General features: G+C 28.3%; 1 protein-coding gene across 1 annotated transcript; it reads right to left on the bottom strand.

Annotated features, from left to right (window-relative positions):
* Window positions 1–6,793: 6,793 nt before the first annotated feature.
* On the bottom strand, window positions 6,794–15,026 carry LOC130670015 (putative uncharacterized protein DDB_G0286901). Its single transcript, XM_057473186.1, has 4 exons — window positions 14,541–15,026; window positions 12,598–12,740; window positions 7,564–8,443; window positions 6,794–6,813 (listed from the first exon to the last, which is right to left on the bottom strand). Exons 1-4 carry the CDS (start codon window positions 14,917–14,919, stop codon window positions 6,794–6,796), a joined length of 1,422 nt encoding a protein of 473 aa, XP_057329169.1. The 5' UTR covers window positions 14,920–15,026.
* Between the last annotated feature and the right edge of the window lie 4,074 nt (window positions 15,027–19,100).

Below are 19,100 nucleotides of genomic sequence, written 5' to 3'. Positions count from 1 at the left end.
TTAATAAAATTATACTTATTTTCATTGTTATATCATTGCGTAATATATTTTATTATTTTCTAATTAAATCTGATTGAAAAAATTTTGATTAGAAAATAAAATTTTTTTTTAGATATTTACCGAGTGAATTTGATTAAAAGTCTATCAGAAATTTCCAATCCAAAATTTTCAAACAGTTTCGATTGAAGTTTTTAATGAGTGTAAGCTTAGTATAATTCATTATTATTTATTAAAAATTTATATGCATCATTGAAGACCTTGTTCTAGTTTAGTAAAAAAAATAATTATCTTCGTTTTAATTAAAAAATCAAATTTGTCAACATTTATTTCTAGGTCATAGATTAATAAATAAATAAAGAGCTTGTTCGATTTGTTTGACATTTTTTTAAATCTACACAAATATTTTTACATTTTTTAAAATTTCAATTCTAATAACTGAAATTAACCGACATCTAATGTTTTTAAAATTAAAAATTATGTAACTTTTGAAACAGATGATTTTTTTTATAACTAAAAAATTACTCGTGTTTATTTTTCTGTAATTTAAACGAATAATTTCTTAGTTGCACGAAAAATATACATTCACGTTTTAATTTGAAAATTAATATTTCGATTGTTTATTTTAAAGTTATAAACCAATATAACAATTTCAAAATAAATCATGTTCAAAAGTTATATAATTTCGTATTTAAAAAATGTCAGATATCGGCTAATTTCAGGAATTAGAATTTAAGATCGAAAATAAGCGAAATATACTCGTGTAGATTACAAAAAAAGTTATATCCCTCGCAGATTTGAATCACGGTGGAACCACCGTGGAAGTGTAAACACCGTGGATCCACCGTGGTTAGACGGTGGGTTTGTTCCATTTTACCACCGGGTATACACAGTGTATCCACTGTGATTACGCGGTGTGTCCACCGTGATTTCACGGTGGCTTGACCACTGTGTATACATGGTGTTCCCACTGTGATTACGCGGTGTACCCACCGTGATTCCACGGTAGCTTTGTGCTATTTCACCACCGTGGTTCCACGGTGTTACCACCGCGTAATCACAGTGGTACAATGGAACAAACCCACCGTGTTTCCACCGTGATTCAAATCTGCGAGGGTCCCCCGAGCTCACTTTAACTGTGATTTGGCTTGAATAATTAGAGTGTAACTCATTCAGGAAAGTAGAAAATCTATCAGGGGATGAACAAGCGGATAATGGCTTGTTGGGAACTCGAAAGAAACACGTGGAGGAAGCCCTTTACATAGCGTATGGGAAGAAGTTGCAACCCACCACTAATCCTACACAACCATGTTGACCAGAGCTGGGAGTCTGGTACAATGGGGGGCCTGTCCAAGCCCGCTGTGACCAGAGTCTCTTTATTTCCTGAGATGAAAGCAGTATTTGGCCCGAGAGAGGTAGGACTCGTAGTGGCTGTGATTAGATACCACACGCAATGAAGATTTTTGATTATACCTCCGGTTAATGACCACCTTAGTCGTTTCGACTAAGAGTGTCGACTGGGTAGAAGATGGGGATGCCCGCAGCGCGTGTATGCCCAAAAGGGTGAGGAAACGGCTTTCGGTCGGCGGAGGCGGACTTAGGTCCCGTTACATTAATTAATCAGGCTCAACCCAGTCGCCTTATTGAAGAAGCTTACAGTACTAAAAGAAGCCATCGGGCCAACAAACTAAGGACAGGAGTCGCACGCAGAAGATCAGGGCACGAATCTTGGTCAAGTCGTGTGACTTTTAAATATAAAAATTGACATCAACGCAATACACCTGCCGTAAATAATAACAATAATCATAATAATACTAACAATGATAAAAAGTTTGAAATCTAATAAAAATTCAATTTTATTTAATTCAATTCTAATATAGTGAAATTTACTATGTTGGATAGTTATATAGTCGAGTTTACTAGTGCAGTTTATATTTATTGGCATGGGCAAACAATAAAAATTATTAAATATGAATCAGAATTCAATTCTCAAGATAGTAAAAATCATACAATTTCAATAGCGTTCTAAATTTACAATATGAATGTAGTAATTTTAAATCATATTTTTAAGTGAAATCCCTTAAATGTTTTCGCCGTATTCGCAAAAGGTAAATATTCACTAATTTTTACTAATTCGGTTTTCGACAACATGTTTTATGAATAAAATTTCTCAAAATATTTCGATTGCACAACTTGCCCCTATGGTCAACTAGCCCCGGCCTACCTTACGTGTCGCTACACACTATTACTTTTGATGCAAGTGTGCGTTTTGTGCAACCTTCGTTAGGCACAAGTTGTGGCACCCCTCAAACATCGACATTCAAATTAAAAGGGGGAAAAATTTATTTCTAACCTCGTCGATGATCGAGTTTAAAAAATCAACTTCAATTATTTGAAGAACTACAACGGTAACACTAGATTACTGAAATGTTATCAGATTTCGAAAATATTCAAGTTTATCATTTGTGGTATTTTGTTTATTAAATTTGGGAGATTAATAATAAAAAAAATAGAATTAGTCATGACTTGTCAGCCACATGGAAGCCTGTGTATAAGAACTTTGAACATGTCAATTTTAAAAATTTTTTTCTAAGAAACTAGATAGTGAATTGTTTTGAAACTTGGAGAATACATCAATAAACTAGTCATTTATATATATACTAAGTTTCAAATCTTCAAATTCAAAATTTTTTTTTTGCATCAGATTTGCCCAATCTTTAATGATCTCATACTGAGAAAATTTAGGTTTTGTATTAGATATTGAGGATAAGATTTTAAGTATAACAACTAATTTCATTTATTTTAATTTTCAATAGGATTTAAATCAATAATTACAATTATTATGACTATTAGACTGTGCCAAATGAAATCGATATTTTTTTTTTTCGGTCTTATACGAAAATTAGGTTGTCTCACTAAAAAAAAAAATCCTGAAAAAATTTCAGCTCGATATGTCTATTTTTCAGTTAGCGCTCGCGTGAATAAGAATTTTCTAATAAAATTGTTTTTTATTCCAACTTAATATTTTACAACTCATTAAATATAACTGATTAAAAAATGGCCAAGGTGCCATTTTGTAGGGAATTTAATTCTCTACAAAAGGAACTTTTGATCGAATGAAAAACATCAGCCAATTTTTTTCTGCAGCCATTTGAACATAATTTTTTTTCAAAATTTACATTTATATTTACTATTAAACGCTTAGAAAACTATGTTGCTATGTATGAAACTTATTGAATTCAATTTCTCTAGGAACCTTTATGATCCCAAGGAATAGTTTTTATACTTAAAGTAATAAAACCAACATTAAACTATTGATATTATCGATATTTCTAACAAGACTTTTTCTTCGTTTCGACATTTTTCGCATTTAATCTTTCTAGTAATTTTTTTCTGCACTAGAATATCGTTCGTAATTTTAATTTCGAAATTCTCATACTGCTTATCAAAAATTATTACTTTATTTGTAACGGGGTAAATTTAATAAATTACAATAATTTGAAATTTAAATTTGAATAAATTTCCCGCGGTTGGTCAATGACCCAATAACCGATAGACCCCGTGATCTAGTTTATCGACTTGTCACCGGGAGCGCCAATTTTGGAGGATCGTCCTCCAGAACCAATTAGAATTAATCAAATGGGGATACACCCGATAATTGCCGAAAGGTCACGAACTGACACTTTTATTAGTGCGTGCACGAGGTGAAAACACACACAGTTGGACGGACCAGCGTTGCGATCAGACGCAACCCAGAAAATTCAGATACCTATATAAATTGAGGCAAGATAAAGTTGAGGAGAAAATTCATTTGGAAAAGAACGTGTCAGCGGGAATCGGCAGAAGGGCTGGAGAAACAAAGGAAGCCACGAGCAATTGAATAAAGGAAAGAATATTACAAAGAGGTAAATAAATCGTCGGCCGGTGGCCACAAATTATTACTCTATTAATTAATTAATAATTAAGAGATTCGTGGGTAGTCGCCATTTCCGGTTTGATTAAAATAAATTACGAATTCTCGGCAAGAAGGCCAGAATTCAAAATTTAATTTACACGCGGTCCGTCGGATAAATTCTCGGCAAGAAAGCCAGAATTTATTAACAATTAAAATTAAACATAAAAGCCAAATTTCTCGGCAATAGGGCCAGAAATTATTAATAATAAAATCTAGTTATTAAGGAAAATTAATAGTAATTTAATAATTTTATTTAATAAGAATATTATACAATTATAAAATTCAAAAGACTGAAGGAAAGTAAAAGTGTTGTGAATTAGTGATAAAAAGATAAATAAAAATAAGTAATAAAATTTATCAGTAATTTGATGTCAGTCATAATTGTAAAAATAAAATTGTTGGTGCGAGTTAGAGAAAGATAGCGTCAGTCGCGGGCGACAGTTTTTCAGTATCAGAAACTTCTTCACTCAAAACTTGATACTTGAAAAACTGAAAGTATAAAAGTATAAAATAATAAAATTTACAGTCGGGAAATTTTGAGGAAAGAAATAAAAATTATTGTCGTGGAAAATTTTGAGTATGAAAATTTTGAAAGAAATAAATTTATTATTGTGGAAATTTTACAGAATAAAATCATAGTTATGAAAATCTAAGTAAAAGTTTCGGAACAAATAAAATTTGAGATTAATTAAAAGCGTGGATGAAATTAATCGGTAAAATAATAAATTGGAAAACGTGTGTGAGTGTGATACAGTCCTGGGGACTCGAATGTAAAGCGTGTGTGTGTGTGAGAGAAAATTTAAGTTTCCTGGGGAAACGGTTTTAAATAATAGATCCTGGGGATCTGGCAAGTTGCCAATTTGTTTTATATAAAATTTTGATCCAGGGGATCAGGCCGGGGGCCATTATCGTAAAAGTCCAGGGGACTATATTATATTTTATATGATCCAGGGGATCAGGCCGGTGGCCATTTTATTATAAAAGTCCAGGGGACTCGTTTGTTTAATTAAAAAGATCCAGGGGATCAGGCCGGTGGCCATTTTGTTATAAAAGTCCAGGGGACAAATTTCGTTTTAAAGTAAAGATCCAGGGGATCTGGCCGGTGGCCAATTTAATATAAGAGTCCAGGGGACCAAATTTTAGTTAATTAATTGTAAGAATAAGAAGTCCGGTGGACGATTTTGTTAAAAATAATTATAAGGAACATAAGCCCGGTGGGCATAATTGTGAATTGTTAAATAAAAGTGAAACTTATATTGATATAAAATTGTGTATTAAATAAATTTAATTCCTCAATGTCCTCACTCTTATATTTTTCAACGACCCTGATTTCTATTATAACCTCTCCGGTTCTGGAAGGCCGAGTCTTATCTTCCAGTGGCGCCCTTATTAAAATCAATTAATAAAGGGGCCAAACTTGGCAAGGTTGAGAAATACCCTGTTATATATTGATAAAAATAGACATTGTTTATCATAATAAAAGACTTATAAAAATTTAAATAAAGGAAAAAGTGATGTTCTAATTGTGCAGAAAAGTTTTTATCGATTCTGTTACTAGGTTTTAAGAGCTTATGATTTGTCAGCAGAACCTATTGCAAACAATCTGAAAGTTGCCTACAATGGGCAGCAACAACTTGTAGTAGAAATTGTTTAATTTATCTATTTATTGATTAATTAACTAATTAATTAATTAGTTTGGAGCAAGTACAGTTTATATTCGCAATAGGGTCTCCTGAGATATCATAAACTCTTAAAAACTAGTAACAGAATTGAAAGAAAATTTTCTGCACATTAGAACATCAATTTTTTCTTTAATTGAATTTTGATGGGTATTTTATTATTATAAACAATGTATATTTTTATCAATAAAGTAATAATTTTTGATAAGCAGTATGAGAATTTCAAAATTAAAATTACGAACGATATTCTACTGCAGAAAAAAATTACTAGAAAGATTAAATGCGAAAAATGTCGAAACGAAGAAAAAGTCTTGTTGGAAATATCGATAATATCAATAGTTTAATGTTAGTTTTATTACTTTAAGTATAAAAACTATTCCTTGGGATCATAAAGGTTCCTAGAGAAATTGAATTCAATAAGTTTCATACATAGCAACATAGTTTTCTAAGCGTTTAATAGTAAATATAAATGTAAATTTTGAAAAAAAATTAGGTTCAAATGGCTGCAGAAAAAATTGGCTGATGTTTTTCATTCGATCAAAAGTTCCTTTTGTAGAGAATTAAATTTCCTACAAAATGGCACCTTGGCCATTTTTTAATCAGTTATATTTAATGAGTTGTTAAATATTAAGTTGGAATAAAAAACAATTTTATTAGAAAATTCTTATTCACGCGAGCGCTAACTGAAAAATAGACATATCGAGCTGAAATTTTTTCAGGATTTTTTTTTTTAGTGAGACAACCTAATTTTCGTATGGGACCGAAAAAAAAAAAAATATCGATTTCATTTGGCACAGTCTAATGACTATCATTATAATTTCGAACAAATGGTTATTAGGAATAAGTTAGGATTAAAGTTAATAATTTGGGATCTATAAAAAGTAAAATGGCTTGCAGTAAAAAACAAAATTACTTAACAAAAATTCATTTCATTTACTATATAACTTTTGTTGTTAAGTATACAGACATAGTGATTACAATCTTAAATAAAATATTATAATTATTGTTTACAATTTGTCCTGCAGAATAACATACTCAATTTTTAGTATAAAAGCTTAACTATTATGCATTTAAGTAATTTAAAAAAAAAGCAAGTAATAGCATTAAAAATAAATTAATCAAAGTTATTACAATTTCAGTAATAATAATATTTGGTGTCTTTTTAACTAACACTATAAGTTTCTAGAAACAAAAATTAAATAATATAAATAGTCCAATAAGTAATTCAAAAGAGTAGAAAAAACTACATACGTCCTAAATTATCAATAGTATTCAAATATTATTGTAGCAAGTCAATTGAATTCCGTATTTTACGTCGTCACTACTTATTCAATTATAATTTTATCCACTGAATTTTTATACTTATTGCCCATGAATTGAATACTTGATCATTATTTACATGATCCCTGCTTAATGACTTAACATAACACAACAATATCAGCCTTACTAAATAATTACATCTATTTAATCCCATTTCTTACTGAAATTGATAGTCAATAAGAGTAAAGCGTAAAAATTTGAACCCATCCATTTCGTTGTTTAACTCAATCGATGATGTGATTTCTGGAAGTAAGTTTATAGGTTGATCTGAATTCTGAATTACTCCGGACGTATAAAAGTTACCGTTATTAACCGGATAGTCAGTGGTAGTATTGTATTCTTTATAGTTATAATCTACGTATTCGTCAGGGTTTGCATAATAACTGTTATTATTATTATTATTATTATTATTATTATTATTATTATTATTATTATTATTATTATTATTATTATTATTATTATTATTATTATTATTATTATTATTATTATTATTATTATTATTATTATTATTATTATTATTATTATTAATATTATTATTATTATTATTATTATTATTATTGTTATTATTATTATTATTATTATTATTATTATTATTATTATTATTGGACCCACTGAGAGATAGATAATGATAATTATTGTTGTCGTTGTACATTTCGACGACAGAAGATTTGTTGAAAATGTTATTATTATTATTATTATTATTATTATTATTATGACTATTATTATTATTATCATTATGATTATTATTATTGGACCCACTGCGAGATAGATAATGATAATTATTGTTGTCGTTGTACATTTCGGCGACAGAAGATTTGTTGAATATGTTATTATTATTATTATTATTATTATTATCATTATTATTATTATTATTATTATTATTATTATTATTATTATTATTATTATTATTATTATTATTATGACTATTATTATTAATATCATTATTATCATTATGATTATTATTATTGGACCCACTGCGAGATAGATAATGATAATTATTGTTGTCGTTGTACATTTCGACGACAGAAGATTTGTTGAAAATGTTATTATTATTATTATTATTATTATTATTATTATTATTATTATTATTACTATTATTATTATTATCATTATGATTATTATTATTGGACCCACTGCAAGATAGATAATGATAATTATTGTTGTCGTTGTACATTTTAACGTCAGAAGATTTGTTGAAAATGTTACCATTTTGCATACTTCCGCTGTATGCTGTTTGGTAGTTACCATTTGTAAAATTGTTTGTAATGTCGTTTTTGATACCCATATCTTGATTTAGTGGTGACGGATAGTAATGTATAGTCGCATCTAATCTGGACGCGTTAATTCTTCGACAATTGATGTCTTCTGCGGCAATCATGAACTGATTTCTTTCATTTTTCGGAGGGTTAAAATTTTTTTTGTCCTTGGTATCTACTTCATTTGAGATAGTTTTCCTCAACTTTACTCGACGACGGTTAAACCACGCATTCACCTGTAAAATAATTATAAATTTAATGATTTTAGAAAATAACATTAATGAATGTTTTTATTACTACCGATGGTCACGATTTCGTTACTAATTTCGAATAACCAAAAATATATTTTGCATTTGACTTAAAGAAACAAATTTACTTGTCTTTGTTTTTTTCCAGCTCGTTCTTAAATTGTCTCACTTCCAATCTATATTTTACATGTAAGATTCAATTTTTTTCAAAAAAATATTCCAAAATTTATTTTGAACGTTTGTTTATAAATTTCGTGGTTTAAATTCAAACTACACGCAAAAGAGAGCAGTGGAAAAATTACAGTTTCTAGTGCAAATAAAACTGGGCCTTTGGATGAAAGTCTTTAAGTATTACCCAGGTAGGAATCGCCAAGGCTGACCATAGGCCGAGCCTTGGCCCTGTTGTCACTTGCCAAGCTTCGGCAGCTGACCATTGGCCCAAGCCTCGGCCAGGGCTTGGCCCAATGGTTTGATTACGTTAAGCCAAGTCTTGGCAGCTAACCATTGGCCCAAGTCTAGGCCGAGGCTTGGTCCAATGGTTTCGTTTAATTAAGCCGAGTCTTGGGTAGTGACCATTGGCCCGAGCCTCGGCCAGGGCCAGGCCTGATAGTTTAATTTTGGTTAAATCGAGCCTTGGCCGCTGACCATTGGCCCAAGGATCGGTCGAGGCTGGGTCCGATAGTTTAATTTTTGTCAAGCCGAGCCTTGGCAGCTGACCATTGGCCAATGCCTCAGCATGGGTTAAATTTTTATTTAATATTAAAATTATCAACTTTACATGTATCTGTATATATGTATATAGAAAAGACCAGGGCATAACGGTCTACCGAGTATACAATTAATATCAAGAGTTGAAATTTTCAAAAAAGTAAAATTGTTTGATATACAATAATTTTCATTTAATTAGTTATTGCTATGTACAAAACTTTAGTTAACATGAAATTTTTATTTTCGGCGGGCGAAATGGGGTATCCTTTAAAAAAGTGGAAAAAAAAAATTTCTGAAAGTTGATCAAATTTCATTAAATTCAAATTTTTTATATGTAATATACATAAAGAAAAATTACATTTCACATCATTGGTGGATACAAAGGCAAAAAAAAAATTTTTTTGTGGGGCAGAGAGGCCCCCCTCCAATAAATGATAATTTTTTTTTTTATTAAATTGTTTTCATCATTGAGAATGTATTTCTTTCTCTTGACAATTATTTTTGGTTTTACAATACTCTAAAAAAATTTTTTTAGGTGTAATAAATCGTTTTCCCTCGATTAGCTTAATTACTAATTGTTATGTAATAAAAAAAAACAATTCCATATTTTTTATTTGTCATTATTGTGAACCCAAAAAACGTGTTTTTTGATTTTTTAGACTACAGATTATTTTGCATTATTTCAAAAATTTTATCAATAAAAAAATAAAATATTATTTTCGAATATTTTTAGTGGCCGAATTTGCCACAGCTATAGAGAATCAGCCGAAAAATGAATTAATATATTACATTTTTTTTAATTTGACGATAAAAATATGAAAGAATCATTTATTCAGAATTTTTGGATGATCCATTTTGCCCCAGGTGTCATGCGTAGTGCTAAAAATGCGCAAATATATCGGATTTATAGCAATTAGACGAAAAAAAACATTTTTTTTTTTTAATATTTTGGGGGTACTCCGTTTTGCCTACCCTACCCCCTTTTGCCCCCCCCCCTTCCCTAGTAGTGCTAATAAAAATATGTCATTACTCATCAGACAATTTTGTTCATTAAATAAAACTACAGTTCACCTCATCTTTACGATTTAATATTTTTGAATTAAATTGTATTTAAATAATTAACAAGCAAAAAAATCATGATTATTTGGACATCAGATTTAGCACAGTGGATAGCGTCCCGGCCTAGTAATCAGAAGGATCTCAGTTCGAACCACGGTAGCCCCCAAATAATTTTATTCGTTATTTCCCATTAATTCAGTAATTAGTTAATTACACTCCAATGTAATGTCGATAAAAGTGTGATCAAACTTTTTTTTAATTATATTTATTAATTTAAATAATAATATTTTAGATCGAGCATTGGGTGAGCCTTAGATTTTTTGCTACCCGAGGTTTGGCCGAGGCTTGATTTTTTGGTTCCCAAGCCTTGGCCAAGACTCAATTTTTTGTTTCCCAAGACTCGGCCGAGGCTTGATATTTCGTTCCCCAAGGCTGGGGACATTGTTATCATCCAAGGCTTGGACCAATCCTTGGCCCAATGCTCAGCCAAGGCACGTGCCAAGCCTTGCATAATCCTAGTGACGCTTGGCCAAGGCTTGGTCCAAACCTTGCCCAGTTGTTCTTTCCTACCTGGGTATAGCTGCAATGTAATAATTGAGGCTACTCCTTATAATAAAGTAATCAAAACTATAAATACCAAATTTTATAGTTTCTAATGTATCTTTAGTTGAACGGAACTTGAAAATGTTAGTTACTCATTATTTTTCATCTGTTCTTATTTGAAAAATTTATAGTTTATAGAAAAAACGGAAAAAATTATATATAGCTATGTAGTTTTATATAGTACACTCATAGAATAAAATTATATTCATAAATAAAATATTGTAAAAAAAAATTTAATGCTCAATAATAATGCAAATAATGCAAAATTTTGAGAAAAAAGTCTTACTATACACTGAGCGAAAAAAAAACTTTTTTCAAGTATATAAATGTTTGTATCCTACCGAGTAAATATTTGTTTAATCTTAGTAAAAATGTACTCCCCCGCATGGAAAAGCTATATATTGTTAAAAGTATATAACAGAATATATGGTAAATATGTGATAAATATATAGCGGCAAAAATATCTATATTGAAAATATGTGTTTTTTTACATATATTGGATTATATATTTATCATAATATATTTACTTGTATATAATGTTTTGTATTTATCTATATATATTATCTCATATAATGCTCAATATATTCTTATCATATATGGATAGTATATATATAATTTATAAGTATAATATAATAAACTTGATATATATATCCGTATATTTTGACTCATATAATTAGTGGTATATGGTCTCTATATAATTGATTATATATGAAAGAATTTATATGATTAAATATATGGTTCGCGGTATATTGGAATTATATTTTTCCAGTATATTAAAACTTATTTTTTTCGCAATATATTGAAAATTTTATTTTTTAATATACTTTTTCAATTTCTACACAATCCCACAAAAAAAAGTCAAATTTATTATTTTTTCTCCTTCTTTTCATTGACCTTATATTTACTGGCAATAACCTAAGAAAAGTAAAAAAAGTACCATATATTTTACAATATATTGGAAACCATATATTTTGCAATATATTGGAAAACATATATAAAAAATATAAAAAATACTATATATTAATTAATATACTACTTTCAATATAATATATCAACACAAAAAAGATATATTAAAATATATATGTAAAACATACATAAAAAGTCATATATTGATAAATATATTGATAATATATTCTAGCAATATATTTTTTTTCAATATATTATCATATATTAATACGGCAAAAATATAAATATTATTTTATATATTGTACAATATATCACATTATAATATTCATATATTCTATCATATATGTTTTCACATATAAAGTTTTTTCATGCGGGCCGATCAAGTACATTTTCTTAAATAAATATAGAAATTCTTAAATCAAGTAAATATTACTCGGTTCAAGTACATATTTACTATGATTAAGCATGTTATTTGTTTGTATAGTACCGAGTAAATATTTCTTTAAATTAAGTAGTTATACTTAGGAAAAGTTTTTTTTTTTCAGTGTATGAAACTAAAATAATTGCTACGTCAGAAATAATATAAATTTTACAGTTTCGAAGAAGCGAGACTTTGCTAATGATTGAAACTGAAATAAATCATGGATATATATTTAATTTTTACTTTTTTCTGTGTAATTATTTAAATTTTATCGATATCTAGGCAATCCCAATAAAAACTAATTTTTTTATCTGATAGTAAATCATAATGTTGATTTAAAATAACAAAAATTTCATTTTCAAATAATATAAGAGAAAAAAAAATTTCTACCATATATTATAAATATGTCACTAATAAATAATAAAAAAATTGCAAATTTTCTTACCGTTTTTTCGCTGATGCCTAATTTAGATGCGATGTCAAATCTTTCTGCATAGCACATGTAATTACTTTGACGGAAAAATTTTTCCAGCTCACTATGTTGTTTGTCGGTCAATTTAGTTCGTGTTCGTCTTGTTTTATTCTCTTCTGTAAAATGAAAAAAAAAATAACTATTACATTTGTTTATCACTTCTTTGTAAGTAATATTTACGCAGTTAATTTTATAATTACAGTATAAAATGAAAAAATCATCATAAAAACATTTTCTTACATTATACTGATATTTATTCAATAAAATATTATGCAATTAGCATTTAAACTACATGTATATTTAATTAATTTTAGAACTATAGCCCGCGATAATCGCTAGTGCATGATTACTTGATACAAGCATTAAGTGAACGTACAAAGACATTAAATCGGATTTCAAAGAACATAAAAAAAAAAAAATTTAATCAAGTCAATTGTCAGTAATTCAATAAACGAATCCCGGGTCGAAAAATTTGATCTGATTTTAGTCTAACTGGACTGTATTTGGACTACTTGGTCTGTTTTTGAACTTCAATAAAAATTTTAATCTATTTTTGATCTACCCGGACTGAAAAAGTTGACCTGATTTTAGTCTGATTGGACTATTTGATCTGACTTTGATCTTTTATGAAAATTTTAAGCTGTTTTCGACCTGCTGCTTTAAAAAACAAACGCGTTACGAGCAGACTAAATTAGATTAATTCGTGAACATTAAAAAATTTTAGTTCTGAAAATTTACAAGGACAAAACTAGATTAAATCATGGACTTATAAAATTTCTATTTATGGGCAATATTTATGAAAAAACATTAAGTTGCAGAATTGATTATATTTTATTTACTATTTATTTACTATCTTTTGTTTAAAAATGTCGGCAGTTAATGAAAATTTGACAGTTTAATTTTTTAGTTGTCTTCATTGAATATTTATATCATTGAATAAAAGTGATAAAACAACTCTTAAAATGTCAAAAATTTTCTCTTATTTACTGGATAAAATTGAAAATATTTTGGCATAAGAAAACATCAAAATTCTTGTGCTACGGAGAGAAAAATGTTGGCTCGAAATCTACCAATTTTTATTATGCTGTCGACCAAACTTGAAACAGATAGTAAAGTATCCAAAAAATTACTATATGCTCTTGTAAAAAATTATTATGCTGCATCAAAATTATTATAATGTATGGAAGTAATTGATATTGAAGCTCATCGATAAGTTTCTCGCGCGTAATAAGTAATGTGATACAGTATAATCATTTTTTGTAAGAGCACGATAATTTTTTGGATGCTTTACTCCCTGTTTCAAGTCTAGTCGACATCGTTGTAAAAATTGGTAGGTTTCGAGCCAACATTTTTCTCCGTGTGACATCTAATTATGGAAGCGCATTAGCATGTTTTGAATACCAAGAAAATTAAAATAAATCAATAAATCTAGATTATTATTATTATTATTATTATTATTATTTATATTTATAAAAAGTCCTGTATTTGTCCTTAAAAACAATTGAACACAGACCAATAATTATAATAAAAAAGTCTGTTTTTAGTCTAAACGCGATTTAAAACAGACTAAATATCATACGAAAATAAGTCTGATATTAGCCTAGATAAGGAATAGTACGGGCAAAAACAGATTAAATTCTTATATAAAATAAATACGATTTATAAACTTGAATTAAAGGAAAAATATTTGAATTTATCATTTATTTTAAAACAGATCTAATTTTTTGACCCGGGATGTAATAAAAAAAAACTAGAAAATAATTTGAATTTATAATTGAAGTCTTGACTAATTAATTAATAGTTAATATTAAATACTAAAACTCTTATATCCTGAATGAATAAACTACCATACACATGAAGCTTGAATAATCATTGAAGAGTAATATATAATATTTATTTAAAATAATAGATCTTACTTTTTGTCATAGCTCGCTTCACTTTCCGTAAAGATGATTTATTTCTGAGACAATGATCTTGTTGTTGCTGAAGCTCTTCGGTGGGTAAATCGTTTATGTCATTGTTGACGAAAGGCTTTTTTAATAGTTGATGCTCAAGTGATTGTCGATTCAATAATTTGGAATTAGAAATGGCTGTTTTAAAAATATTATTCGCATCAACAGCATCAGTTGTTTTTTTAGCATCAAAAAGAGGTGAATCATCACGATTAAATTGTTGGTTGTAATTCCATTCTTCCGACTCGCTCGTCCTTATGCTCTCAGGTGAAGACGGATAAATTGGCAACTCTACCGACCAGTTAGACTCCTTGCATGTCTGATTAAAATCAGTGAAAGACATTTCTAATTTATTGTGCTTATCTAATTATTTTACTTTAAGCGAAAAATTATTTTCAAGTCCGTCCGAATAAAGTAACACTCGAAAATCACTCTACGACAGGTTTATAAGAACTGAATTTTCTTTGGTCAAGTCTGCCGATTTGTACAGAAGTAAGTAGATACGTGGTGGGACTATCGGAGAAGGTTATTGGTTTGGGACCGCCTCCAAAATTTAAGTATTAGTTTGTATGTCTAGTTTTCAGATTTTCACACTTATAACAAAAGGCTGGTGACACCAAAGTCTAGACTGTGTCAGGTATAAGATTTAAGTATTTGTTGCAAGTGCACTTGAAATCATTCTAAGAAAATTATTCTCCTACTGAACTCAAAACAACCCGCATGGAAAAGCTATATATTGTTAAAAGTATACAAAAAAATATATGGTGAATATGTGATAAATATATAGCGGCAAAAATATCTATATTGAAAAATATATGTTTTTTACATAGATTGGATTATATATTTATCATAATATATTTACTTGTATATAATGTTTTGTATTTTTCTATATATGTTATCTTATATAATGCTCAATATATTCTTATCATATATGGATAGTATATATATAATTTATAAGTATAATATAATAAACTTGATATAAATATCCATATATTTTGACTCATATAATTAGTGGTATATGGTCTCTATATAATTGATTATATATGAAAGAATTTATATGATTAAATATATGGTTCGCGGTATATTGGAATTATATTTTTCCAGTATATCAAAACTTATATTTTTCGCAATATATTGAAAATTTTATTTTTTAATATACTTTTTCAATTTCTACACAATCCCACAAAAAAAAGTCAAATTTATTATTTTTTCTCCTTCTTTTCATTGACCTTATATTTACTGGCAATAACCTAAGAAAAGTAAAAAAAGTGCCATATATTTTACGATATATTGGAAACCATATATTTTGCAATATATCGGAAAACATATATAAAAAATATAAAAAATACTATATATTAATTAATATACTACTTTCATTATAATATATCAATATAAAAAAGATATATTAAAATATATATGTAAAACATACATAAAAAGTCATATATTGATAAATAAATTGATAATATATCCTAGCAATATATTTTTTTTCAATATATTATCATATATTAATACGGCAAAAATATAAATATTATTTTATATATTGTACAATATATCACATTATAATATTCATATATTCTATCATTTATGTTTTCACATATAAAGTTTTTTCATTCGGGTAATCTGTTTTCTAGATAGGGGACCCATACGAAAAAAATATATATCCGTATATATCCCAGATATATCCCGGCCAATCTACATATAAACGACATATATAAAAATGTATGTCTCATATATGCAGATTGGCCCGGATATATCCGGATATATATTTTTTTCGTATGGGGACCGGAAGCTAACAATTAGTATAGTAAAAAGTTTTAAAAAATTAGTTCTTTCTGAGATAGAACTCGAACGTCATCTTCAGTTTTTGAAATGTGAGCATGAATATTTTTTTTTTTTCAAATGTATTATTGCATTTATGCTTAAAATATATATTGTTTATTATTAACTATTAATTTATTTGTAAAAAGGATTTACATAGGCAGTGTCTATCAGGAACTGAGTGCACCCGGTTTCAAAATTCTATCGACAAAATTTTAAATGTACGTAAAGGTCTATACAATGAGGCGACGTCTACAATTGTCTAATTACTATAGACTGCAGCTGAAGTTTTATTTAGCTGACGTCTTAAAACTTAAAGTATATTGTAAAACTCGGCGTTTATTGTCGAGTCTATAAGTGTGAATTAACAGCAGGGTGCAACACACAGATCAATGACAATAGCACGTGTTTACTGTCGAGTGATTTATGTCCTTTTATCTTTGAGGCGCCGTAGGATTTCGTCAAGTCTACATGGACTTAAAGACATACGTCATTGAGAATCCTCTTATTGAATTAATCTGGCGCCATAACAAATCTTTTGATAATAATTTTGTTGGTATATTCAATTTGTCTATTTTCGGTTAAGTCTATACTAATTACTTTAAAATATTCATATTTCGATATTCGTTAGCAATTTTTATTGTTTATATTTTATGATTCTTTAGAAAATATCTTTGATGAATTTTTTAATTCATTACTCAGAGAAAGATATTTCAGAATACGTATATTTGTCATAATGATATTTTTAATTTATTTATAATGGAATAAAATATTCCAGAATAAATATTTGAAATTTTTGAAGAAAACATTATTGAATATTATACATTTTAAAAAAATAAATATGCTCTCTTAAAATGAACCAATGAAATTTCACTGATTCACTAGTGAAATTCACTGATTCAACCGATGACTAAGATGATCGCTTGGCTCACTGGTTGAGCCCGTGATACGCCGGCACAGAGAAAAAAAGGAAATCTTGAACCAAGAAATAAAATGTCTTCGAAATTTTTTTCTTGAACCAAGCGAAATTTCTCACTTTATTGAAGTAAAAAAATTATTCGGATCAAGAAATTATTTCCTTCGCGGAAGACATAACTTTCTTAGTCTAACACATACATTCTTTAAACCAAGAAAAAACTTTCTTGGTCCCAAAAATTTTTTTTTTTGGTTCGAGAAGATTTTTTTTTTAATTCAACAAATTTTTTTTTTGGCTGAAAATTGTTACGTTTTTAAGTCAAGAAAAAATGTCTTGAGCTGAAACGAAAAAGTTTTTGAACCATGAAAAATAATGTTTTAAACCAATAACAAACTTTCTTAGCCCAAGAAAGTTTGTTCTTGGTTTAAAGCATTATTTTTCGGGCCAAGAAAGTTTGTTCTTAACTCGAGAAACTTTTTTCTCGTCTCAAGACTGTTACCTTATCGAGTCAAGAAACAGTGTCTTGACCTAAAAAAAGAAAGTTTTTGTGGTAAGAAAAAAAATTTTTTAAACCAAGAAGAAACTTTCTTGGGCCAAGAAATGTTTTTTTTTGTCGCAAACAAAAAAAATTCAGCCAAAAAATTAATTTTTTTAATTAAGCAAATAAATTTATCGAGCTAAAAAATTTTATTTTTTTTTTTCATTTTTTTATTGAACAATTTTTGTTTTTTTGTTTAAATATTACAAACAATGCTGTGAAGCAAATAAATACTGCATCAGAAGCATTCATAAGGGATAGGCCAGTTTCGCAATAAGTTAAGCATTTAAAACAAATTGAGGAAAAACAATTATCGCTTTCACCAGGAATCGAACATGAGTCGTGTGCACATATCACTCAATCAGGTTCCGCACAGTAATCAGTGTGGTGCTGCACCATAATCGAGCATTTTTTTCCAGCACCATACTGAGTCGGGTGCAGGACAGTAACCAGTCGGGTTCCAATCTTTCTGTGTAAATTCGAGTGACTTACTCACTTTCTATCATGTAGATCCTTTTTAATTTATCTGTAATTGAAATAAAAGTCTGATAACTAAAAATTTAAATGAAAATACCTGTTAAAAATTAAAACATAATCATTTAAAGACTTTATTTATTTTATCGAAAAACAAAAAGTAGAATTATAATTTTTATTAATTAATTAGAGTAAAGTAAGTATAATCAATAACATAAGTAAAACACGTAATCAAGAAACACTAGACGTTAAGTTACTTTTAATGAATTGATAAAAATAAAAAAATTGCAACGATAATAAGTTCATAATAATCTTATTCTTTCTAGTCTTTTTTAACATAATAATAATAATTATTAATTGTAAGATTATCAATTTTACATTTTTCGAATTTTACAATGTCACCCGAAATCATTGATTTCATTGCATCCGGCATTACATTTTCACTGTCGAGCTGTTTCATTATTTAATTCATATTTTATCGAATTATAATTAATTTTTTGAAATTGTAAAAATTCTCAAGCTAAATAATAAATGTTGTCACGATCGGAGAGAGTGAAGGCGACGGGCGAAGGGTTTTATTTAATTAATTATTTAGTAAAACTACCCAAAATATTTATTCTATTACTCAACCAAGGAGCCTAATAGGACCGTCACGTGGCTAGTGTGAGAATGTTTAATATTTGGCAAGTTTTGTATACTAAATAAGTCTATTTCGTACCGAGCGGAAGTACGATAGACAATCCCGATCGTTGACCTGCGTGGCTTTAGGGTAGGTCAG

This window comes from Microplitis mediator, chromosome 6 (assembly GCF_029852145.1).
Source record: "Microplitis mediator isolate UGA2020A chromosome 6, iyMicMedi2.1, whole genome shotgun sequence".
NCBI classification, from domain to species: domain Eukaryota; kingdom Metazoa; phylum Arthropoda; class Insecta; order Hymenoptera; family Braconidae; genus Microplitis; species Microplitis mediator.
Note: the sequence above shows the minus strand (reverse complement) of the source record. Positions and strands in the feature narration are given on the sequence as shown.

What these genes read in the sequence shown, in the direction of transcription:
- LOC130670015 (XM_057473186.1), bottom strand. Translation starts at nt 14,919, where the DNA reads ATGTCTTTCACTGATTTTAATCAGACATGCAAGGAGTCTAACTGGTCG. An exon ending in GAAGCGAGCTATGACAAAAA is followed by an intron (nt 12,741 to 14,540) that starts GTAAGATCTATT and finishes TTCATTTTACAG; the next exon opens with AAGAGAATAAAACAAGACGA. An exon ending in TAGGCATCAGCGAAAAAACG is followed by an intron (nt 8,444 to 12,597) that starts GTAAGAAAATTT and finishes ATTATTTTACAG; the next exon opens with GTGAATGCGTGGTTTAACCG.